General features: G+C 32.7%; 2 protein-coding genes and 1 long non-coding RNA gene across 3 annotated transcripts; 2 read left to right on the top strand and 1 right to left on the bottom strand.

The window, feature by feature from the left end:
- Window positions 1-549: 549 nt before the first annotated feature.
- LOC135138526 (uncharacterized) lies at window positions 550-3,883 on the bottom strand. Its single transcript, XM_064068504.1, has 3 exons — window positions 3,871-3,883; window positions 3,644-3,715; window positions 550-3,437 (listed from the first exon to the last, which is right to left on the bottom strand). The coding sequence occupies exons 1-3, from the start codon at window positions 3,881-3,883 to the stop codon at window positions 1,171-1,173; spliced, it is 2,352 nt and encodes a 783-aa protein (XP_063924574.1). The 3' UTR covers window positions 550-1,170.
- Window positions 3,884-4,011: 128 nt separating this feature from the next.
- On the top strand, window positions 4,012-4,867 carry LOC135138223 (uncharacterized). The gene is made up of 3 exons (XR_010282007.1): window positions 4,012-4,102; window positions 4,169-4,455; window positions 4,507-4,867. It is a non-coding gene; the product is annotated as an uncharacterized LOC135138223 (long non-coding RNA).
- Window positions 4,868-17,902: 13,035 nt separating this feature from the next.
- On the top strand, window positions 17,903-25,196 carry LOC135138179 (very long chain fatty acid elongase AAEL008004-like). Its single transcript, XM_064068082.1, has 5 exons — window positions 17,903-18,130; window positions 18,179-18,366; window positions 18,414-18,545; window positions 18,598-18,840; window positions 24,989-25,196. Exons 1-5 carry the CDS (start codon window positions 18,073-18,075, stop codon window positions 25,154-25,156), a joined length of 789 nt encoding a protein of 262 aa, XP_063924152.1. The 5' UTR covers window positions 17,903-18,072; the 3' UTR covers window positions 25,157-25,196.
- The last annotated feature ends 1,333 nt before the right edge of the window (window positions 25,197-26,529 follow it).

Raw genomic sequence — 26,529 nt, 5'->3', positions numbered from 1 at the left:
AATCGCAAAAAACTGTTTTTCTTGACCTTTGACCTTGAATAACTTCCGACGCAGACACGAGATTTTATGAGACTTTTGAGACAACTTTTAGAACGCTAAAATGAAGGTATATACAAAAATTCAGCTTATTATCTCTCATTCCGAGGTTGATCGCTAATTTAACTGGACTAATATGCATTGATTAGATCGTCGCCTGCGTTGACAGTTGCGCTCATAGAATACCCTCACTATAGAATACGATCTCCAATGCTTGTATGTTGTTCCTAATGAACGCCTCTACTGGTGTGGTACGGAACTAAAATCGGCGCCAAATTTGAAAGGGAATTTTGCTAATAGATTTTTTTTTATATTTAAAGGGAAAACATTGTTTGTGCATTTTTATATGTTAGTTTCAAAATGCCAAAATAGGCTTTGAAACCAACATATAAAAAGACACAGACACAAACAGTACAATAAAAAATGTGGAATATTTTCCAAACAATATATTTAACCGTAACATTGAATAATTAATGAAAATACTACTACAAATAACAATAAAAATACCATAATATGACAAAATTCTAAAAGTACCAAAAAGTCAAAGAAAACAGTGCAAAATAAAACAGCATAAGAAAATATTTTGAACAGAAATCGCATGATAAACGAGATAATGAAACTGGCTTGCCCTGATAACTTACATTTGTACTTTTATTTAAAATAATAGAACAAATAGTACATACCTATATACACACCTAATTATTACCTATATACAACTTAATAAAAGTGTGTAGATTTTTAAAATGCAAGTAAAAAACATGTATTTGTTGCAAGCAGAATATTCTTAACAAAATAGCCACTACATTAAAATAACAAAATAAAGTCTGAGACTTTTTAAAACTAAATTAATTTTTAATCTCCCATCAGTAGAAACGCAAACTGCCTTTGCACTTTTTGTTCATACCTTAAGAAATGTGACAATACAATCACTTTGATAACATAACAATAGGTTAAAGATTTAGACAACTCAATGAAAATCTGGAGATTGCAATTTCGACCTCCTTAGGTATCACAGTACAATATATCTCGGTGGTAATGTTCGAATATTTAACCTCATATAGCCATCATTTTCTTCTGGTATGCACAAAACAAAGCTGATTAATAACCTGCAAAATGCAAAATTATACAAATGTTCTATTTTCTTTTAAAACGTAAATATAATTTTTGCATTTCTGTCTCCAACGAAATTGATCTGTTCGGTTCTTGCCTACCAAATACTATATTACTCAGTTTTTTCATGTATCCAAAGATAAACACTCTTACAAATAAATGGAAAAGTTTAGTTTTTAGTTCTTCGGTATGCAAGCATTCCTGAAAATCAAAATCAATTGTAGTTCGCAGGTGGCTTATAATCCTTCTAGAAAGAGAAGAATGATAAATTGCAGACGGTAAAAGAATGCGCAGGTGATTATGAGTCTCAATCAGAGTTTTAATCACCCCCACATTCGTATATTGTAACCGTCTGTTTTTATCATCGTACTCTTTCTTTTCCACCAAGCCATGATACTGTATATCTGGATCCCCATCGTGCTTTAAGTTAGATCGACAGATTTCACAGCCAAGTGGTTCTTTTGACATATGTTTGACTAGAAATCCGCTTATGTAGCCTATAACATTCTGGTCATAAAGTTTATCCTTCGTTACAGTATCAGGAACTGGTGGTGGTTTCCACTGATCTTCGACACATTTCCGATTTATTTGAAGACCAAGAAACTCCCGAATTGTGATCACAAATGAGTCCTCATCTTGTTCACAATTAGAGCCACGAGAATGATAGGAGCAAAAATTCTTCATCATCAATGACTTATAAAATGGCACGAATGCTCGACAAGTAGGATTTGTATATCGTCCTCCATATTGTCTTATTTGACCAAAAAAATTTTCCAACGGATCTTGGTTAAAAGCTCTTGCTGGGAAAAAGTTATAGCCAAGTTTCGTTAGAGTTTCCTTGATAATCATAAAACCATTTAAAGTACGATACCACCCCTGTAAAACTGGGGGTTTTGCTCGGTCTCCAGCTTTACGTGGTACAAATCTCATGTTGCTGAACATGCGTTTCCCTTCTAGCCAACAAGTGTGATGGTAATTTTTAACTCCTACCAATTTACGTAAGTTCTTACCACCGCAGTCTCCAAATCCTCCATTAACACTGTCAAAGACAGAATCCATGAACATAAACAAATCGGAAGTGTATTGAGCATCAGGCGGCAGGATTCCCCCAAATGTCCGGCTGGAACAGAGATTTATGAAAGAAGAAACACTACGGCTAAAGACCTGTGAAGCATAACGAACTTTCATTTTTTTGCCTCTTAAGTTAGGCTTCACATGGTCTATGGTGATCTTTGGCATCATTCTTAGGTTGTCACCCAGCGTCTGATCTAATCCATATGCCTTTTCAAAAAAACTCCAAGAAGCTCTTCTCTCCACACCTGCTTTATCTACATAAAGCAGATCTTTGGTGAGAAGATTGTTCCGCATACTTTTTAGAAGATGAGGAGGATCAAAGAGAGGGACAACTTTGTGATCACCAATTTTTATCACATTCTCTTCAGTTTCCTCTTCATTTTCTAAAATAGCACGTCGCCTGGTTTCCTGCAAAAGTATATCGATTGCAGCACTGTTTGTAGTGCTTTGATCACAAACCGAAGCAATGATGTTTAAGCCTATCGCTGTTGCTTCTTTCACAATCTCTTTATAAAAACGGACAATGTTTACGGCAGCTAAAGAACTTTTACAAAAAGCAAAAGCAACAGGTTGCTTCCACCTTCCAAAAATTCCTCTAAGCATAAAGACGCAAACATGGTCTGCAATTTTTTCCGTCCTTGTTGTACCGTCATCTTCAAAACCCACAACTCTGTCCTCACAAGGCAAGTAGTCAAGGTGAGGCTGTATGGACATCTCATCGAAGATGAGAGTACACAGATTGTACTTGGGGTCCATTTTGCGACGTACTTGCTTTCCGAGAACTTCGAATATGGGTTTGTTGATACCCGGTTCTATTGGAACTCTATTTAGGGTTGCCCTCAGAGTGTCAATAGACGGCAACGTAAACATTTTAGACAGAAGTTTGTACGTCTTCGGGCCATGTTTCCATATGGCAATGGCGTCTGCCTTTTCCTCAAACGTAAAACTCCTGCCTTTTGGTTTACGATTTACGTTCCTAATCTGATTTTCGAAAAACCGCTGCTGAACAGGAGTCAACCCTTCTACGAGATCAACCAATCGTTGATCCCGAACAAATTTCCTTGCGGACTGTAGGTCATGTCTCCGCTTTTCAGCCTGCTTTTGCAAGCGGCCTACTTGTTTTTGCAGGCGTTTTGCTTCTCTGTAGAGTTTTACTTCGTTAGACGTAAAATTGGTCGTTGTCCGCTGTTTTACGCCTATGCGCTCCAAAATTTTACCTGCAAATGTACACAGGTATTAATTAATTGCATCATTTTTACTTTATGTACAGTTCTGTTCAATGAAAATTATGTTACATGCAGTTATAAGTTTCTTTAATATCTTTAAACAAATTATGCTTATCGTTATTAGCTCAAAATTAGATAGACAATCAAAAATTATTAGTAAACGAACATAAGAGTTTTCATTAAATTAAAATACATACGTGGAGTCGTTGTAGTTCTCAGAGAAACATCCCGGGTCTGTCTAAGTGGTGTACTTCTGCTTCCAACAAAATCTAAAAATAAGTAATAAATATTTGTTATTGAGACTAATAATATTTTATTTTCACTATTTTTAAATTCACAAAAATACATATTTAAAATCACACGGTGAAAAAAAATACTCCTAACGTATATCAATATACCTTAAGTTACGCCACTGCTTTTTCACCTATTTGACACATGACATATGCGTGACATATGGTTGGTAGAAACGCGAGATGACGCTATGCTGTACCACAGATTGTTTTATAAACACGTGATAAAGTTTAACAATCTACCACATTTTTATATGTTGTAATCGTTTGAAAATTTGTTTTTGGAATTACGAAATTATGGTATCAAACTTTGCAGTTTCTTACCGATTTTTGAATTACTTTGTAGCCCTGAAGGTCCAGCGCAAGGTAGCTCATTGACCCCATTCTCCTCTGTAAGTCATAATATTATTTTTTTTGCCATTTATTTTTTAGCATTATAATACCTCCAAAATTCAGTTGTCGGGCTTGAATGCCACTATTCCGTATATTTCTACGCTCCGGTGTAGTAGTTGAACCTATAAAATGGAAAACCGTTCATGTTATAGTAAAACACTTGTAATATTTACATACTTTGAGAATGTGGGGTTCGTCGAATACGTGGCGATAAATTCGCCATGGAGTAGAAATCAGGGCATTCCTTCCTTGGGGTCAGGAAGATGAGATCAGTTGTCTGGGGCACTACAGTGGACGCATCAATTTTACTTGCCTCCAGTGGTGATGTAAGTAGAGTATCATCTGTAAGTACACATGTCTTAATATTTGTTTCGTAGTGACTTTCAATTTGTTTTTACCTCGAGGAGGCAAAATCGTTGGTACCGCAGATTGATGCAGCCTTTGTGTACCTTGGACATAGTCTTCAGCCCGAAAATGTTGGTAGCAAATGTACCCTCTCCGATAAATTTGGTCATTTGTTAAACCCTCGAATTTTGGGTTATTGGAGGCTTTAACCCATGCCATAAACCTATCTAGACCCCGTTTCGGATGTGGAAACCTAAATATAGGGGCCATCCTGTTCCCACATTTATAAATTGCACAAGTTTTGTGCGTTTTTTGTGCTTCCATTCTTTTTTCTACAAACATTTGTTATAATAATGCTATAAACAATGAACATAAAGTGAAAACATTTGTATACTTACATTTTTTTGTACACTACACAACACAACAGCTACAAAATGCACTTAGCAACACGATAAAAATAAAACTGTTGTGTTTCTTTGGTGGTGTGGGGGTGTTAGGGGAAAGTAGTGTCGTGTGCAGGGATGTGAATTCTAAAATTTTGAAAATCCGCGCGAAGCAGCGTTTACAGGTTTCTTTTCATGCGACCCCTGGTGAGTGGGTAAGAAAATACGTAATGAAAGGTACAAGCGCAGCCTATACCACATTAGCTTCTATTGTAGGGTTTTCTATGGTTGCGCTGATAAAGCCTGCCGAATAGCGAAATTGGACGATATGCAAAATTTGGACACATTTTGCTGAGGGCGCTAGTTATCCTTCGTTGACAGTTGACCAATTTGAATGTACAGAAGAAATTGTTGGTTTATGATGTTCCGTGTAGGTTTAGGATTGTTGGTGAAGTTTTTCATTGATTATTATTGATGATGAAAATGGTTTCGGTTAATCAGTTACACACCTTCTTACACCTCTCTCTTACACCTTTGTTAAACTGGGGAACTGCATGGCTTTTTAGCCTGTATCTACCCACAGGATCGTAGAAAAAATAACTTTTATTAAAATGAAGAATACAGACTTTTGGCCTCTCCGAAGGAGGTTCAAAGTTTTCTTAAATGAAATTAACGTTCATTATTACGTTATATCAAGAATTTTATTTATTTTTTAATAGTTAAAGAATGCAAACCTTTCAAATTTTCCCCAAGAGTGATACTTTTTATCCACGCAGAAAACCTCTGCTTCTGCGTTGGAAACTCGTGGTAGGTAACATTTGTTTGAACAGGATGGTATACAGCAATGCATTTTTAATCGTATTTTATTAGTTGAAAATTACGAAAATTACATATACAAACTAATGTGTCAAATTCAAATTTGAACTGTCATTCAAGGATAACTAGCGCCCTCAGAAGGAAAATGGTGTCGAAAGTAACTACTGGATTATCTGTCAAAGGTGGCTATTCGGCAGGCTTTATCAGCGCAACTGTCAACGCAGGCGACGGATTAGATTAACAAAACAACTTTCGAGATTCTAGAATTACAGCATACAAATTAGTCTGCTATTATTCTGACTGACATGATCAGACTGTGCGAGAAACTTACGAACAATATGACATGTTCCTAACAAAACAGCTTTTTGAATTTTGACAGTTATTGAATCATTCAAATGCAAAGACTTAAAATTCTCAACTAAGCTATTTAGGACTACACCTATATTAGAGATAACTAAGGGTAGAATTGAAATTTTTTTAAGATTCAACATGGATTTCATTTCTATCGATAATTGTAGATATTTTGAAATCTTGGTTTGGTATGTTTGAATAATGTTGTTTGTGTTAGGAATAGCAATGTCAATGAGAATGGCTTCGTTCGTGTGTTTTTTGATAAGTATGATGTCTGGTCTGTTAGCTGTAATGTTTAAGACTGTAAGTATTGTGCGATCCCAGTATAATTTGTATTTGTTATTTTCAAGGAACGGAGATGGAATGTAAGTGTAATAGGGTGTCGTATCTTCGATTAAGTTCATAAGTGTTGCTAATTCTTTGTGGATGATTTTAACGGCGTTGTCGTGTCTAGCTTTGTAGTCAGTTTGTGCCAGGATGCTGCAGGAGGAGATTATGTGCTGGATCGTTTCAGGTTTTGCTTTGCAGAGGCGACAGCAGTCGTTTCTTATATTCGGATCTTTGATGATGTATTTTCTGTAATTCGTGGTATTGATTACTTGGTCTTGAATAGCAAACACAAATCCTTCTGTCTCGGCATACAAACTTGATTTTTTTAACCAAATCAATGACATCTTCTTGTTGATATGAGTTTCTTCTAAGTCTTTGTAGAATTTTCCATGTAGCTGTTTTTGTTTTAGTCCACTTATTATTTTGTCTATTGTGTGGCGGGTGTGGATTTCTTCGGTGTTCGACAGATTTAAGGGTATGTGGTTCAAATCTGCTCTTGTGATGGTGCGAAACATTTCTTTTCTTTCTGCTCCTTTCAAGAAATACTTTTTCAGATCTGAGATTTGTCTCTGATATAAGTTTTCTAGGTTCTGGAAACCCCTTCCTCCATTCTGTCTTGGTAATGAGAATCTTTCAAACGACGATTTTGGATGGTGCCTTCTATACTGTGTGAAGATTTTCCTTGTTGCGATGTTTAAATTTTCAAGACCAGTTTTGGACCATTTAATGACTCCAAAAGAATATGTTAGCAGTGGAACGCAGAATGTATTTACTGCTTTCATTAATTTTTTTCCATTTAACTGTGTCTTCAATATTAATTTTAATCTCGCTAGGTATTGATCTTTCAACTGTGTTTTCCTTTTGGTATGATTGACAGAAACCCAGATATTTGTATGTATCATTTCGTTCTTGGGCTTCGATTATTTCGTTACTCTGGGTTATATGTGGTACTTGGTGTTGGACGCCTTTTCTGATTGCTTGGGTTTTACATTTCTCAATACCAAAACACATACCAATATCACCGGAAAACTGTTCAGTTAGATTTAATAGGTTTGTTAATTGATTTTGTGTACTTGCATATATTTTTATGTCATCCATATGCAGCAAATGACTTATTCTGTTTTGTCTTTGTTTGTTAATTCTTATATTGAACCCATAATTGCAGCTGTTCAGGATATCGGAGAGGGGATTTATTGCTAAGCAGAACCATAACGGGCTAAGAGAATCGCCTTGAAAAATTCCTCTTATCATTATTGGATCTGACTGAATTGTTTGTTCATTTAAGGTTATTTGGAGGGTGGTCTTCCAAAATTCCATGGAACATTTGAGAAAAGTACAGATTTTAGTATCAATTTTGTATAATTCCAGAATTTTGCATAGCCAGGAATGAGGGATAGAATCGTAAGCTTTCTAATAATCAATAAAAGCAGTATATATGTTTCGGTTTTCTTTTCTAGCTTGTTCACAGATGATGGAATCTATGATTAATTGCTCTTTGCAACCAAAGGATCCTTTAATACATCCTTTCTGTTCTTCATTAATGATGTCAGAGTTAAAACAGTGTTGATAGATTTTTTTGTGTAATGCATGAGGTTAATATTTTATAGATTGTCGGTAAACATGTGATAGGTCTGTATTTTGATGGATTTTTTGTGTCGTTATCTTTAGGTTTTAGGTATGTTACACCATGACATAAGAATGTTAGAAGGGAGGATGGGTCAAGAAGGAACTGATTTAAGTGATGTAGTAAATGAATATGTACACAATTGAATTTTTTTATCCAAAAATTATGGATTTTGTCTGGTCCTGGTGATTTCCAATTATGTGTCTTATTGATGGTATTTATTAATTCGGAAACTGTTATCTGATGATCATTCATTGGTGTAACTGTGGATAGTTTATGGGATATACGAGGAATCCATTTGGCAGATTGGTTAAATTCAAATTCTTGAGACCAAAGTTTTGACCAAAATGTTGTTACATCCTGTGAACTTGGAAGTTCACCGGATAATTGAGTTTTGTTTGAATTAGTTAAATGTTGATAGAATAGTTTTTCGTTGTTTAAAAATTTAGTGTTATAAATTTTTCTGAGATGTGATTGTTTGTATCTTTTAAGTCTTTTGCTATATAAGGAAAGTTTTTGTAATAGGGTATCTTTAATTTGGGATAATGTTGTGTTGTACTCATTGTAATCAGTTTGATGAAAATTATTGTTGGTCAGTATCGAATGCATACATGTCATGATATGTGGTGTTTTAACTCCTCTAAGGTACTGTGTTATTTGACCTAGTTGTTTTCTAATGTTATTAATTTTATAATTTAACCGTGTTTCCCAATGAGGGGTGGAGGGTATATGATTGTTGTTTGTATTTATTATGTTATCTTTACATGTGTTAATTTGAATACAAGTTAAAGCTGCACAGTAGATAATTGTATGAAGTTTTTCAAAAGTGATCGAATTTGTGAGATATTTTGGTAAAATGAAGGAGTTCATTATTTCTACAATTGCCAGAAACTTTTTAGAATAACACTGGCGGGGAAGTGAATGTCTATCATTTGGTTTTAATTTAGAACATACTTCGAAATTTAATTTAAATTGGTCTTCAATTTCATTTTGGAAATTAATGTGAAATTTAAAATTGTTGTTTACAGTTTTGATTAATGTGTCTTCGGTGTTGTAGTACGTGTTTTGTAGATTATCTGGGATGTCCCCCCAACTCTCTTTTTTTAATGTAAACCCTTCTCGGGGGACCCAAATGTTTTTTTAGAAAGTGAAACCTTCTCGGGGGTCCCAACTGTCTTTTTTCAAAGTGTAAATCCTTGTGGGGGGCACCAAATGTCTTTTTAAGAATGTGAAACCTTCTCGGGGCTTTCAACTGTCTTTTTTTAAAAATGCAAAACTTTTTTTTCTATTACACTAACTAGTACCAAATTTTTTCATTTTTCAAAGAAATAGTTTTGTAGGACAGTACTTCAGAAGCGACGGAAGTTCTGTCGAAATAACTTTCGACCAAATTTTTTTTTGGAAAGCTCCTACCCTCCCACTTAATATTGGAATACTGTCTAATTATTGACAAAAATCAAATTTAACATTTTTTGAACGGTCATCATCATCAAGCAGCTAATTCAAAGCAGTTTTTATGAGTTATTAAATTTATGTTGTAATTACAATGTTGTAAATGTTGAAATTTATATTATTTATTATCACTTAGTCGTGAAGTTAAAATAATTGTCTGAGAAACATACGAATAGCACTAAAACTATTTAGGTGTTTATGAATGACATTTATGGAGTCCGTTCTGAACTAAATGTTACGTGAACAAACTTCTAATCGATTCCACAAAAACAACTACAGACGACCTTCAAAAAACTTGTCATGTATACATTTTGTTCTTTTTGTTTTTTACATTTTTAGTGCCGATTAATACACGATAATTTATTTCATGTTAACATTAAAAAAAAGCACTTTAAGACTGACGTCGTATTCGCGATTCTAAAGTTATCACCACCTCCACACAATATTCTCGTGTGGTTTATCTTCGACTACATTATAAACAAGTTTTTAATTTTTTTCTGTTCGAATTTTTTTACACCACGAAACAAGTTTTTGGAATTTTAAACATTTTTGTTGCCTCCAAACCCCAGCTGTTAGAAAAAAAATACACCACAGTCTGACTCAGATTTACTGACCTACACAATATCAAGTTTGTTACGGATGGATTCTCAATCGGTGAGCTTAAACATTCTTTTGATCAGCAAAACGTTATAATTTAAATTAGTTTTCACTTTTCGGTTCGAGCATATTATGCTCTTTAAAAACCGTGTGGGAATGGTTTTGTAAGGTTAGACCAAAGTCGAGCATTAATTTAAGAGAAATTTCCACTACATGGAATATTTTCGTGAATATAATTTGATAAAAGCAGCTTAATTTGAATTTGTTGTGTGATCAAACTACGCAAAACAGAATTTTCCTCAAGAACGTGGTCTTGACTGCACCTACATTAAAGAATAAACCAACTGATTTTCTCAGCTTATCTTGTGAAGTTTTTTTTTTATTTTATTCAGTGTCTGTCTTTCATGGTTAAATAAATATCCGCTGTGTCTTCCGTATTAATAAACATATCCATATCAGTAAGCTGTAGAAGGAGAAATTAATGATTGTTCTGCAGTTGTCACCTTCACCAAATACATAAACGTGTCTTTAATAAATGTACAGGATGTCCCAAAAGAATAATGACCGTGGCAAGTATTCATGGAGGGTTGAAAAATTTAAACTTGTTTAAATTAAATAACAAAGTGTAAAAAATAGATGACTATGTAATGGAAATAATAAAACCGTGACGCCTCTTTAACTTCTCACACACACATATTTACAAACAATGAAAATATTTGAGAAAATTAGAAACAGTAGTGATTATTTCTTTGTTGCAAATCTATTCAGTTTTGTGTATTATGCGTGCTACAATTATTTACATTAAAAGTGTTGTACGTGAAACATAGCATGACGAGCGTATATGCGACTCGTCGTGAAGGTCATACGCACTTGATATTTGGTGATCCTGAGCCACTTTTGACTAGCAACTAATTTTCCAAGACGAGTTTATCCTAGGTTTGTATAATAGCACTTAAAGATTTCTTAACATTTCTACATCAAAAATTACTTTATTGTGATAACGAAATTGACAAACCTTGGCAAACAATAAATCCCATCATAGTGAGTTAAAAACGCGGTTATATCGCAATTTTTAAAACTTTGTTGTTTGGACGAAATGATAATTTAAACTTTGTCTGTTTGATTTATTAATTGCCCAGTTCGACTTGGCAAACTGTCAGCTGTGTAAATATCGAAATTTGATTGTTAAGTAATTACGGTTCAACAAATACAACTAAATTTGACGAAATTGTTTTTTGACCTTTTATCGATTTTAACTTTCCCTGTTTCTTGATATAATTGTTTTATAGGTCTACATTTACTGCACTGTTACAACCTCTTTATATGTTTTTATGTTTTTTATTTATTCTTTAAACGAATATGTTAATTAAATGTTAGACTCTGAAAGACGAAACGGTGAAGATTTGAACTTAGTTTTCAAAAAATCAAAATACTACACTAAAGCAAACAGGAAATATTTTATTAAGCATTTATTTATGCATGCTTGTAGAGTAAATAATCTGTATTTTTCACTGGGGTTAACGTTTGCAAAGTGTTAATAGTCATGTGTTCTTAAATTAAGCTCACCTATACCGAATGTACACTGTACAGGTCAGTGTCAGTATAATACTAAACAATCAATCATCCCTACCGAGAGTATGATGACATTACTTCAAAATTTTGCATGTTAAATGAAATTTAAATTTAATTTTAATTGTGGTTTATGAATCCGCCTTCTTAACCTTAGACATCTAGGCGTATTTACCTCAAACTTTTTAAAGTTTTTAGAAAATGCCGAAAAAACCAAACCAGAAAAATAGCTACTACGTATAACGTTTTGATAAAATTAAAGAAAATTTCCGAAATTAGTATGACAATTAATTGAGAAACTCTTTTAGTGCAATATAACGAATAACAGTGAGAACCTAATTTTTGTTCGTTTATTTAAACGAACCCCGTTTTTTCTTATTTCAAAGTGTACATTTTTTAATAGTTTTACTTCCCAACCGTAGGCGAAGTTCTAGCCTAAATGTAACGGAAAATAAGATTTATTTGTTTTTAATTTGGTTATTAGATACAAAAATGCGATTTCATCTTCGACTGGACGTTTGTTGACACATATGATCTCGAGATTGTGCAAAAACGCAAAATTGGCCACTTCCGGGCGTTCCACTAATTTATGACTTGCAGCCAGGCAGCCACCTGCACAAAGAGCTGCCGCTTGAGTTTTGTTTACAGTATCGTTTCTACTTTCGAAATGATTGCATTTGCATTAATATTTTTTCGATTTACTTATACAGAGTGATGCGAAAAAAAGTAATGACTTTATTGATTAAATCAAGAACTGCAAAATCGAATGCCTTGGAATCTTCATATGTTTATTACAACTTATAAGGGTTCTCAAAAAATATAAAACCGCAAAATCAAATTTTATAATTTTTCGAAAACGCTTGATATATTTCATTGTACTTCAGGAGCGAGGGAATTCAAAGCAACTTTCGACCGATTTTTTAGTTTAACTTTAATGAAATTAATTGTTACAGGTCAAATTTTTCAATGCATAAACTAAGGAAATACTGTAATTTATAACTATGTTAATAATATGATTTCTGGATGTTAACGTCGCCTAGAATACGAACTAGTAAGTCTTCCGTTTCTTTTGTCGTTTATTCGTTAGCAGTTTTGTTTTTCAAGTACCTACCTAATTTTCGAAACTCTAGAAAAGACTGTGAAATTCTAGATGCACTTTCTTTTCTAAAGTATGCACAATTGCCGTCCTTTACTCATTTTTAATCTTGGTGTAACAAAATTCTATAATTTATCTCGAAAACTACGAAACCGATTTGTGGTGGCACAATAACAGGTTGGTAAGCGAGGTAAGATAAATCGCTCTGTAGTCTAGTGGTCAGGGCAAGCGGAAAACGTGTGGTTCGATTCCCACCGGCGCAGCAACATCTTTCTTCGCTTTTTTAAAACTATTTTAAGTATTATTGAGAATTTATGACGGGGAAGTCGCCAGGTCGTGGATTCTGGTTCTAGCATATAGTGGTTTTATTTTTTCACAAAACACTTATTTAATTTTAGGTTTCTTCAACCTAGAGAGTTGTTTTAAGCTTGACTTCAGATATGCAAAGTAAAGAAAAAATATAATCTAACTCAAGCTACAATCAAAAATTGGTAAATGTAATACAAACGAACAAATCCAGTTTTTTAGGGGAAAAAATATAAAATCAGTCACAGTACAAGAAAAAAAGCGACCCATGAATCGTTTGAACCGTCGAACCTTGGGATGTTATTTACTAGCGGTAGCTCAACGTTCTTCTTATATTGTATAAAATGTTTTTTTTTCGTGAAAATTTGGATGCCTAGGATAAAAAAAATTGGTTTAGAGGTTTTCTTCATCTCTAAAGTACATACAAATCCAGTTTCTCGAGTAAATTATAAAATTTGATTTTGCGAATTTAATACTTTTATGATGACCCTAAAAGTTAAAACAAGAACAGGTGTGGACTGTTAAAATATAGGTGAAAAAGTGTGCTAAGTCAGTTCTCCATTATCACATTTTTTGACCATGAACTTTTTAAAAGGGACCAGAAAAATGACAAAAAGTTCACAGAATGGCAACAAAAAAATAAAAAAGACCAAAAAAAACAGGAAAACCATTGCAAAAAAAAAACAAAAAACCGACGAAAACGAACACAAACATGCAACTAATAAAAAAGAATAAAAAAGTCCACAGAATATCGGACAAATAAAAGAGGATAAAAAGTCCATAGAAACGGACAAAAAGAGATTAATCAATTTTTTGGAGAGGATCAAAAGATAGTGTTACGTTATACGGGTATTCAAAAACGGCGTGGGTAAAACTCAACAATTTATTTTTTTTATGTTCTTATGTACAAAATAATTCCGACACAACTTGACTGGCTTCTCTCAACATTCGCTGGACTCGACTCCCCCGCTCTCAACGGTGGTTTCCATTTAAACAGCCACGCGATCCTTCTCGAAACGCCTCCGTCGCAGCTTATAGACTTGTTTGGAGCAGACATTCGCGACTTCCGCTTCCAGGCTCTTTTCCGGCCGCCGTCACCGACAATGAGTCATCATCACCGTACATACTAGAACCCATAGGCGTCGTGCCGGGGCGGCGTATGGGTTTCTTTCGTAACAATACACTTTGATTACAAATTATGGAATAATAAATCACAGGTATAAACTCATCATATTTTGCACATTTTAGATATGATTTATTTGATAAAATTTTGGTTCGATTTACATGTTTCCGGTAACCTTAAAACGTTTGCAAGGTTTCAAAGCATTCTGTTGTGCAATTTCAAAGTTAAATTGTAAAATGTTAGAATTGTTTTTTACAAAAATCTGGATGTCTAGGATATAAACACAACACGGATTCATAAACTGCAAGTAGAGGAGTATGTATGTTATTTTATAAAATTTAAATAATATTTACTGTTGTAAAAGTTGGAGATGATGTCATATCATGTACAATTTTGAAGTGACATCGTCACATTATTGGTGGGGAATGGGGATGATTAGACAAGTTTTTTGACAACGATTGCAGACAGACAGACGGAAAATAGAGACCTATGTTTTCGTACACTGGGGGTTATGAAACATCGAGAAAACACTAAAGTAGCGATTACAATATTTCCTTAGCTTAAGGGATTCAGAAAAGGTGAGACAATAAAGAAAACGGAAAAAACGACACAAAAAAGCTCCAAACACAGGACAGAAAAAAATACAAGAAATATATAAGAAGAAACAAAAAATGGACAAAAAGGGATCACAAAAAATTCTACAATAAAGGGACAAAAACGGAAGAAAAAAAGAGTAAAAGAGACGACTACAAGAAAAAAACAACAAAAAATCCACAATAATGCAACACAGAAAGTAACAAGAAAACCACAAAAATATCTCAAGAAAGATAACGAAATAAAACGAGAATAGAAGTATGTATGTTATTTTAGAAAATTTTAAATTTTAAGGTGACGTCATAAAATTTTTGGTGATGGTGATGATCAGACAAATGTAGTTTCTGAGATTAAATCTCTAATAAAGATAGAACACAGCTTGACAGATACACAAACAAGAAACAGACGGAAATGAGACACCTATTGCATACTCTAGGTCATGAAAGGTCGAGAAAAAATTAAAGTAGCCATTCGCCCGATTGACTTTATTACAATATAAAAAATCAGGCGGATTCATAAAGCACAAATACAAGAATAGGGGTATTGAAACGTCGAGAAAACATAAAATTAGCGATTACAATACTTCCTTGGCTTACGTTCGGGAAGTAAAAAACAACAACAAAAGGATCACAAAAATCCGACTAAAAGAAGGAATTTACAAACGGTAGCAATAAAGAGAACGAAAAAACTCCATAAAAAAGCTACAAACACAGGACAGAAAAAATCAACATAAAAAAGGGAGTACAAAAACTGACAAGAAATACTGAAAAATGATTAAAGCACAACAAGAAAATCTACAAAAGTGAAAAAAGTGACAAGAAATATGTAACAAAAAAACGGCACCAAAAAATGACAAAAAAGGGATCACAAAAAATGCTACAACAAAAGGCAAAAACAGAGGAGAACAGAATCAAAAAGCGACGACAAGAAAGAATAATGCAACAAGAAAAGTAAGAAAAAAACACAAAAAAATGGAAATGTTTCAAGAAAGAAAATAAAATGAGATAGAAAATTTAAACATTATTTACCATTCAAAATTTTGAGTTGACGTCATCAAATTTTTGGTGGTGATGATCAAACAAATGTCGGCTGGGCACACGATCCTAAAATATATGTAACAACAACAATCAGCCTTGTAGTTTCAGAAATGAACTCTCTAATAAATATTGACACCGCCTGACAGACAAACGGAAACGAGAAACTTATTTTTCATTCTCTAGGTCATGAAACGTCGAGAAAAAATAAAAGTAGTCGTTCGCCCGATTGACTCTATTACAATAAAAACATCAAGCGGATTCATAAAGCACAAATAGAGGAATAGGGGTCTTGAAACGTCGAGAAAACATAAAAGTACCGATTACAACACTTCCTTAGCTACACTCGGGAACTAAAAAGCAACAAAAGAAAGATCACAAAAAATGCGTCGAAAAGGAGGAATTTACAAACGGTAGCAAAAAGAGAACGAAAAAACCCCATAAAAAAGCTACAAACACAAGACAAAAAAAATCAACATAAAAAAGGGAGTACAAAAACTGACAAAAAATACTAAAAAAATGATAAAAGCACAACAAGAAAATCCACAAAAGTGAAAAAAGTGACAAGAAATATATAACAAAAAAAACGGCATCAAAAAATGACAAAAATGAGATCACAAAAAATGCTACAATAAAAGGCAAAAACAGAGGAGAAAAGAATCAAAAAGGCGCGATTACAAGAAAGAATAATGCAACAAGAAAAGTAAGAAAAAAACACAAAAAATTGGAAATGTTTCAAGAAAGAAAATAAAATGAGATAGAAAATTTAAACATTATTTACCATTCAAAATTTTGAGTTGACGTCATCAAATTTTTGGTGGTGATGATCAAACAAATATTGGCCGGGTACACGATCCTAAAATATATGTAACAACAATCAGCCTTGTAGTTTCAGAAATGAACTCTCTGATAAATATTGACACCGCCTGACAGACAAACGGAAACGAGAAGAAACTTATTTTTCATCCTCTAGGTCATGAAACTTCGAGAAAAAATAAAAGTAGTCGTTCGCCCGATTGACTCTATTACAATAAAAAAATCAAGCGGATTCATAAAGCACAAATACAGGAATAGGGGTTTTGAAACGTCGAGAAAACATAAAAGTAGCGATTACAACACTTCCTTAGCTACACTCGGGAACTAAAAAGCAACAAAAGAAAGATAACAAAAAATGTGACTAAAAGGAGGAATTTAGAAACAGTAGCAATAAAGAGAACAAAAAAACGCCATAGAAAAGCTACATACACAAGACAGAAAAATCAACATTAAAAAGGGAGTACAAAAACTGACAAAAAATACTAAAAAAAATGATAAAAGCACAACAAGAAAATCTACAAAAGTGAAAAAAGTGACAAGATATATATATATAACAAAAAACCGGCAGCAAAAAATGACAAAAAAGGGATCACAAAAAATGCTATAATAAAAGGCAAAAACAGAGGAGAAAAGAATCAAAAATACGACAAGAAAGAACAAGAAAAGTAAACAAAAATCCACAATAATGCAGTAGGAAAATGACAAAAAGAAAACAAAAATTTGGAAATGTCTCAAGAAAGAAAATAAAACGAGAATAGAAGTAAGTATGTACGTTATTTTAGAAAATTTAAACACCATTTACCAATCAAAATGTTGATGATGTCATCAGATTTTTGGTCGTGATGATCAAACAAATGTCGGCTGGGTACACATACCTAAAATATATGTAACAACAATCAACCTCGTAGTTTCAGAAATGAAGTCTCTAATAAATATTGACACGAACGAGAAACTTATTTTTTATTCTCTAGGTCATGAACCGTCGAGGAAAAATAAAAGTAAGAAGCGGATTCACAAAGCACAAATACAAGAATATGTTGTTTTATAAAACTGAAATAACATTTACCATGCAAAATTTTTATATGCCGGCATTAAAATATTAGAGGTGATGGTCAGACAAATGTTGAATTTTCATTCTGAATTATTTCCTTTGCGTCTTACTTGCAGTGAAACGTATCAACAATATCCATGCATAAATTCTATACAAACATTCCAGGCTTTTATTAAATTCCACTTGAAAGTCCCAGCCGGTCAAGGTTAGGACCTTAATTCATTAATTTACAAACTTCCGCTCGATTCCGCAAAAAACCGCCGATATATAGGAAGAAAAGCCGATTCATGGTCAAAACACACAAATCCGCGCTCTCGGGAGGGAGGTTGCTCCATACGCGATTGACTCAGTTGTTGACCTAGGTTTAAAGGTTTATATATTTTTTAATACCAGTTGCTTCGGCACTCGCCGAAGAACATGTAGTGTGAAGTGTTGGGTACTGTGACAGTGCTAACAATGTCAGCGACACTCACCCGAATCGTCGACACTTTAGTCGATTCATCAGGATCCTCAGGTTGACAATGAATTTTTTTAATAAATTTGGTACCAATTTTTTTGCTAGATCCCCGGATGAATCGATTTCTGATGAAGTCACCCTTGCAAGTCATCAGCATCGTAGCCCTCTACCTCACCCTAATCTTCAAAATCGGCCCCATTTTCATGAAAAACAGAAAACCGTTTTCTTTGAGAACGACGATAATCGCTTATAACGTGATACAGATTGTTTTAAATGCAGCGATTTTTCTGAAAGTGAGTACTGCGTTTTGGGAGTATCAAGAGGGACAGTTTTTTTTCAGATTTTTCCGCTGAGGAGCAATTTGAGTCTTCTTTGTACACCACCTGATACGTCAAACAGTGATACAAACTTGTTAGAAATAGAAGGGCATTATTATTATATTTTACTAAAGTATTTTGATCTAGTCGAAACTGTAAGTACCACTTGGAGCTAGTACTACAAAAATTGATTTTTTTTTATTTTAGTTGTTTTATGTTCTTCGTAAAAAAGACCGCCAGATTTCATTTTTGCACGTTTATCACCACATAGGAATTCTGGCGGCGGCATGGATTTCCGGCAAGTACTTCCCAGGGGGTCAAGCTATGTACGTAGCTATGTACAACACGGTGATACATGGAATTATGTATTGCTACTATTTAATGTCGTCTTGGGGCGGTGGCACCGGAGGATTTTTGTGGTGGAAGAAATATGTGACGGCTTTGCAAATAGTAAGTACTTAGTTTATTTGGTCAAAATTTTTTCACTCGGGTGACGTCTCATCAAAAAATATTCTCGACTTATTACGCAACCAATTACAATAAAACAAAAATTTTACAGAAGTAAAAGACAAAGGTATAATTAGCTTGTTTACTCAATTATTGGAAAAAGTGATGATACTTTTGACCTCGGAAAGGAGAAAACAATCAAACACGTGTAAAGTGATGCAACAAAATACCACGAACGGGGAAAATGCGAATTTTTCAAAATCAGGTGGAATTTGTGTACAAATTCCGACGACAATACAAAATGTAAATTTGAATTAAAAACTGTATCTATGAATAATAATAAACACATAACCGTGAATAAATTAGATAAATCAGTGAAAATTGTTATTGACATTTAACGTGAAAATCAAAATTATGAAATCTCGTACTAGATTGACGATCACACACTGGATGTACTTGAGCAAGAGTTTCATAAAGTTGCAAAACAACAAGCATTTCGGCCAAATGACTGCTAGTGCTGGAAAAATTTCCATTACATTGTTCCGTTGAAAATGAAAGTAACCGCTGACCGGATTCATTGGGTTAATTAAAAAGCAAAATCGGCTAATTATGGAATATTAACTTTTGTCCAAAATAATAGCTGATCATCTGAGGGACAAAGCAATGACCTAAATACCCTCATGAAAAACACTAATGCCTCCGAGCACACGTTATTACTTATTTATTAGTGTTGCATTAGTGCGTAATGCACACTGATCGTGAGTTATTGCCTTGTTTTGAACTTCGCAATACATAGGAAATTTTTACTTTTGTAAATGATCGGAAACGATTTGTCTTATTCAGGTATTTTACTAATGGGAACCAGTTTTATCCGAAATTATATTTATATTATAATATTATAATTCGCGACTTAAAAATTAGTAAAAAATATTGAATCAACATTAGCATGTTAATTTATACAGAAATGTTTATCTCATTATCACACGAGTGTTGTAAACAATGACCTTGCGCAAGTCGGCCGACTGAGCGCAAGGAAACTCTTGTTGCACGTCGTCGACTTCTTTAATTTAATTATTATTATTGTAATTTTTAAATCAACGATATCCGGGAATTGGCTGTCATTACAGTGTAAGAAATCTGATTGTACTAAATCGGGAGATCTGGCTGGCCACTTTATGAGTGTGGTTTCTCAGTCCATGACAAAAAATTGACTACATTTTTTTGGACAATGAATACAAAAATTTATAGAATTTTGAAAAAATTGAGTATAAAAAAATAAGCTTCCCATTTGCGCCGGTCTGAATGTAGGAATAGTGCCGAGATGGTAAAATTTTTTCTAGTCATCTCACCAATAGTTTGATGACGTCACCTCAAGATTGTGCTTGGTAAATGCGATTTCAATTTTGTAAAATAACGTGTTCCTGTACTTGTGGTTTATGAATTTGCCTTAGTTCAATTTTTTTTTTACACTGTGACTGGTATTATCATCTGCATTTTTTCAGTTGTGTGGGTTATAGGTAATTAAATAAAATTTCACAAAATCACATTTACATTTCTTTGTATTAGGGAAATTTAGTTTTTCTTTAATTAGAAAATGCTTAGAAATAGCTTCTTACATTCCAAAAATTAGACAAGTTATCAAGTCGCTTGTCTCCGCTTCCTGTTCTGAGTTTCAGTAGCGCTTCTAGTTTATGGTTTCTTAGAATAATGCGTTCGTATCAATGCAAAATCGAGTCCTCGATAGCAGACAGTCGTTAAAAATCCACTGTTTTCTTTAATATTTTCCAGAAAATTTGGGAATGCAATACCGTTATTGTTAGTTTTACATCCACCTACCCAAACCGATATACATAGTGTTCTTGATGACGTCATCACAAAATTTTGTCATGGAAAAATTCACTTAAAACCTACTCTGCTACACATATCTTTATTTTATCTTATAGGGGTTATAAAAAAAATTAAATTAGCAAAAGCAAATTTTACAAATTTCAAAAGATGGATAAAGTTCAGAGGCGACAGAATTTTTGTCTAAATAATCTTGAACCATTTTTTTTTTATATACAGGATGAGTTACTAAACACGCGGTCCCCAATTTGTCACTAGCTATTAGAGATAAAAAAAAAGTTAAAGATCAAAGTTATCATCCTTTGAGTAGCATAAACTAAAATTATTTTCAACTATACAAAGGGTTTTGTTTACTTTTTTAAATGGGACATACTATATATTCTGGCATACTCTCATTGGACTCGTAGGCTTTATGGTTATGGTTGTCTTTCGATGTGTCGGAACATCTCCTAAAAAAGCGAAAAATTGCAAAAACTATTAATTTTTGATAAGTACAAAAGAAAGAAAATGAAAAACGGATATATTATATGTTTGAGAATTGTAATATTTTTTAATTTTTCATAAGCATTCGGTATATTAAGCCTCAGTTTAATTTAGACTTATTTTGCTTATCTCTTCATAAAATATTGTAACAGAGATTTTAAAAATAACTTTATTGCGATTTTTTTGTAAATTTTCAAAAATTTCCAGAAAATTGGAATAAATGCATCGGAATTTCAAAAATAAACTATGGTTTCAAAGCCCAAGAAAAAGCCAATGAGAAAAGATTAAAATATATAGGGGTTCATGAAAACAAAACACTCTGCATAGTTGAAAATAACTTTACTGTATGATACTCAAACATAATTACTGACATATAGAAAAACACGTAGTTAGTGATTCACTCTGTATATTAAATATTAATAAAAATTATCTGATTCTTTGAGTACCATAAACTAAAATTATTTTCAAGTATACAAAGTATTTTGTTTATGAGACGTAACATACAACTTACTTTTTTAAATGGGACACACTATATATTTTAACATACTCTGATTGGCCTCGTCGCAGGCTTTATAACTATGGTTTATTTTATTATGGCATCTCGTTCTATATTTTGTACTCTTTCTTTCGATATGTTGGAACATCTCTTAAAAAAGTGAAAAATTGCAAAAACTATTAATTTTTGATAAGTACAAAAAAAAGAAAATGAAAAACGGGTATATTAAGACTCAGTTTAATTTATATTTATCTTGCTTATCTCTCCGCAAAATATTTTTAACAAAGATTTTAAAAATAACCCTATTGCGATTTTTTTGTGAATTCTCAAAAATTTCCAGAAAATTGAAATAAATGCATCCGAATTTCAAAAATAAACTAAGGTTTCAAAGCCCAACAAAAAGCCAATGAGAAAATATTAAAATATGTAGGGGTTCTATTTAAAAAAAAACAAAGAGGCGTATTATGCATAAAAACAAAACACTCTGCATACTTGAAAATAACTTTAATGTATGATACTCAAACATAATTACTGACATATCGAGGAACGCGTAGTTAGTGATTCACTCTGTATATTAAAAATCAACCTACGGTTATAAATAAAAGTTATCTAATTCTTTAAGTACCATAAACTAAAATTATTTTCAACTATACAAAGTATTTGGTTTATGAGACATAACATACAACTTACTTTTTTAAATGGGACACACTATATATTTTAGCATACTCTGATTGACCTCGTCGCAGGTTTTATAACTATAGTTTATTTTATTATGGCATCTTATTCTATATTTTATTCTCTTTCTTTCGATATGTCGGAATATCTCTTAAAAAAGCGAAAAATTACAAAAACTATTAATTTTTGATAAGTTCAAAAAAATAGAAAATGGAAAACGGATATACTGTATGTTTGTAAATTGTAATATTTTTGAATTTTTCATAAGCACTTGGTATATTAAGACTCAGTTTAATTTAGACTTTATCTTGTTTATCTTTCCACAAAATATTGGAACAGAGATTTTAAAAATAACCTTATTGCGATTTTTTTGTGAATTTTCAAAAATTTCCAGAAAATTAAAATAAATGCATCGGAATTTCAAAAATAAACTATGGTCTCAAAACCCAAGAAAAATCCAATGAGAAAATATTAAAATATATAGGGGTTCTATTTAAAAAATAAAAACAAAGAGGCGTATTATGCATAAAAACAAAACACTCTGCATAGTTGAAAATAACTTTAATGTATGATACTCCAACATATCGAACGCGTAGTTAGTGATTAACTCTGTACATTAAAAATGTACCCACGGTTATAGATAAAAGTTATCTGATTCTTTGAGTACCATAAACTAAAATTATTTTCAACTATACAAAGTATTTCGTTTATGAGACGTAACATACAACTTACTTTTTTAAATGGGACACACTATATATTTTAGCATACTATGATTGGCCTCGTCGTAAGCTTTATAACCATGGTTTATTTTATTACGGCATCTTGTTCTATATTTAGTTCTCTTTCTTTCGATAAGTCGGAATATCTCTTAAAAATTTTGATAAGTAAACAAAAAAAAAAACAATAAAAAAGGATATATTGTATGTTTAAAAATTGTAATATTTTTGAATTTCTTATAAGCACTCGGTATATTAAGACTCAGTTTAATTTACACTTATCTTGCTTATCTCTCCACAAAATATTGTAACAGAGACTTTAAAAATAACCTTATTGCATTTTCAAAAATTTTCAAAAAATTGGAATAAACGCATCGGAATTTCAAAAGTAAATTATGATTGCAAAGCTAAGGTTTTACTTAAGTAAGCATGCATTAGTACCTAGTTATTTTAGAGATATTTTTCCAACTACTTAAAGTATTTCTACTAACTTCAAAAAAGTGTGCGTAATTTGAATTATATCTCAAAATTGTCACGATCATACAAATTTTGTTATTTAAAAATTGGCCAATACAAATTCCTCTCGTACAATTATAGAGCAATAATATCTATAGTTGAATCTACTAACATTGTTGCCAACGACCGTCTTAAACAGTGACCAATATAACAAACTGAACGTTAAAAAAAATATGTAACCTTAATCAGATCTAGGGGGCGAATCGGAAAGGTAAATAAAAATGCAGTCATACGATGTCCAACAATGAGTTAGCTGAATTTTCGTAGCTTAGGAAACTTTATTTAAAATACTATTTAGAGTCATGGATCTAAGTGTGCTAAACAACGTCTTATTTATGCGTGTAGAAGAAGTTAATTAAATGCTGTCATAATCACTGCAACCAGTGACTTTTAGTGGTTATTTTATCATTTATTGGTTGTCTGATGAAGCTTAAAATGAAGGTTATAAAAATTTTCAACCAAAATTATTGAAAAAAAAAACGTTTAACTCCGAAAAGGTGAAGGAGTTATTAGAGAAGAGGCCGCTCAAGGATGGATCCTTGCACCTCCCTATTTGTTGTATATGTCAGTGACCTACCTACCTTTTGGTTTAAAAACCGAAAACTTGGCTACTAGTGGCATGGTTTATCCTTGTCACAAATTATCCGGGCTCTTACGACACCTAAAACTTTTGTTCCTTTCGATGTTCTCATTTCGTACGGAATTTTACTGCGGAATTTTTCGATGTTAAATGGAATAATTCGGAGTTGTTGCTGGTGTAGAATGCATTAATAGGAGTACTAACACCAAAGTGAGGTTATTTTTTTATTTTATCATTAATAAAACAACGAAAATATGGGAAAGTAAACAAAAGTGATGAGCTTTTAACACTTTATTTGTGGTTTTACGATCATCTGACCCAAGGCTTATTTTGGTCTGGGTGACGCATTGCAATTATTATATTCTCATTTTTTGCAGACAGACAGTAATTTCAATATATTTACAAGTTTGCAAAACAGCACTTTAAAATTTAATTAATGGATTCACCTTTAACACAATGTTCGAAGTTTCACTTCAAGTATAATTGCTTTATTTTTCGGAATTTTGGACATCTAATACTACATTCATTCAACTGGTTGTGTTGCAAGTCTTATTTTTTTTTCTTACGACCAATAAAATTCCTTATATTGGCAATTGTCAAGATACCATCGGGTGTTCGATTGAAAAAGTCACCAGGCAGGCTGGTAAACATTGTAAAGCGTGTCTGCAATAAACCTAAAATTTAACGATGACAACTGGAACGGAATGATGCAACCCAACCTCACTTTTTCGTATCATCTGGGACAAATTTATTTTATTTTCACGCATTTTGGATTTTAAATGTTTTCTTTTGAATCCTTTTTTGATTACACTAACGAATAACATTTATTTTCTTTTTCAGATCCAGCACTGTTTAATCTTCATAAGCGTTTTCCCTTCTGTGGTGAACATGAATTGCTCGTATCCAAAAGGGTGGATGGCGGCGTTTTCTGTTAATGTTATTGTGATCATTTACCTCTTTGGCAAATTTTACAAAGAGACATATTTGACAAAAGCAAAACAAAAATAATTACTTTTTGTTAATAAAATTAATTATCTTTTTTTATTCACATTAAGTGTACTAATAACCTAATTTATTTTCTCTCCTTAATATAATCACTCATAAAACACGAACATGTTAATGTTCGAACTACTGTGTCGATTACTTAGAAATATAAATCAATAAATTCGCTTCAGATCTACAATGTAGCGTGCTTCTGTGCTCCTTTACCTGTAATTTCACAGTCCATGTTTATTTTTGACTTGAAATATTTTATTGACAGCTCCCAGTAGGAACACAACATAGCCTCTCTCTGGATTAACAAATTACCTACTAAAATTTGTTATTCCATTAAAGCACTATTATTAAAAAAAAAATCATAAACTATATTAAAATGGGATAATCTTATGATGGCCATATTATAACCTTATAGCTCTTGGACTACTATACAACGATTACTTTTGGCTGTTACCTTATAAAGTCCGGTGTCTTAGCGGAAGAAATGTGGGAATTCATGTATAAAATTAAACAATGCACCTAGTAATTAACAAAGCCATTACCATTGCAATAAGATCATTTAAATATATTCAATGTTACACTGAGAAGTGATAATACCTAAAGAGCTGATTTGAATAAACAGAACTTTGTTAAACTATGAGCATGTGCAGGATGACTCACTGAACGCGTCCTTCCCCATATCGCATTAAGTATATTAGAAATTATAATAGAAAACTGATTTAAAAACTGAAGTTATAGGGTTATTTTTTAACACAATATTTTGAACAAAAATTTGCCATGCTTATGGTAACTTTAAAACATGTACAAAATTTCAACGCGTTCGGTTTTGCAGATTCAAAATTATATTGCAAAATGTTGTTTCCTAATTTTGATTTTTTTCCAACAATTTGGACGTTTCAGGTAAAAACTCAACACGGTGTCATAAACTACATGTATAGGACTATGTTATTTTATACAATTTAAAATCCATTTACTATGTACAATGTTGAAGTGACGTCATCACATTATTAGTGGGGATGATTAGACAAACTTTGGTTAGCGGTTTACCATTTACATAATTTCCTAATATAAATACGAAATTTGACAACAATCGGCCCAGTACTTTCGGAGATTATCTGAATAAAATTCCGTGACGGCAAACACACAGACAGACGGACAGACACTTACGTCTGGGAAGTAAAAATTATAAACTATACAACGATTACTTTTAGCTTTACAATAGGTAGTTACCTCATAAAGTATGGTGTCTTAGCGAAAAAATGTGGGAATTCGTGTATAAAATTAAACAGTATACCTAGTAATTAACAGAACCATTATCACTGGAGTAGGATCATTTAATCATATTTCGTGTTACACTGAAAACTGATAATATCTAAAGATCTGAT

The sequence above is a fragment of the Zophobas morio genome, unplaced genomic scaffold (assembly GCF_036711695.1).
Source record: "Zophobas morio isolate AGI-343-1 ecotype UQ-CSIRO unplaced genomic scaffold, CSIRO_AGI_Zmor_V1 ptg000030l, whole genome shotgun sequence".
NCBI classification, from domain to species: domain Eukaryota; kingdom Metazoa; phylum Arthropoda; class Insecta; order Coleoptera; family Tenebrionidae; genus Zophobas; species Zophobas morio.
This window is presented reverse-complemented; position numbering and strand designations above follow the sequence as displayed.

Excerpts from the sequence above, each read along its gene's own strand:
- LOC135138526 (XM_064068504.1), bottom strand. Across the intron at positions 3,438-3,643 it reads GAGAACTACAACGACTCCAC|GTAAAATTTTGGAGCGCATA; the intron begins GTATGTATTTTA and ends GTACATTTGCAG.
- LOC135138179 (XM_064068082.1), top strand. The coding sequence starts at position 18,073 with ATGTCAGCGACACTCACCCGAATCGTCGACACTTTAGTCGATTCATCA. Across the intron at positions 18,131-18,178 it reads CGATTCATCAGGATCCTCAG|ATCCCCGGATGAATCGATTT; the intron begins GTTGACAATGAA and ends TTTTTTTGCTAG. Across the intron at positions 18,367-18,413 it reads ATGCAGCGATTTTTCTGAAA|ATTTTTCCGCTGAGGAGCAA; the intron begins GTGAGTACTGCG and ends GTTTTTTTTCAG.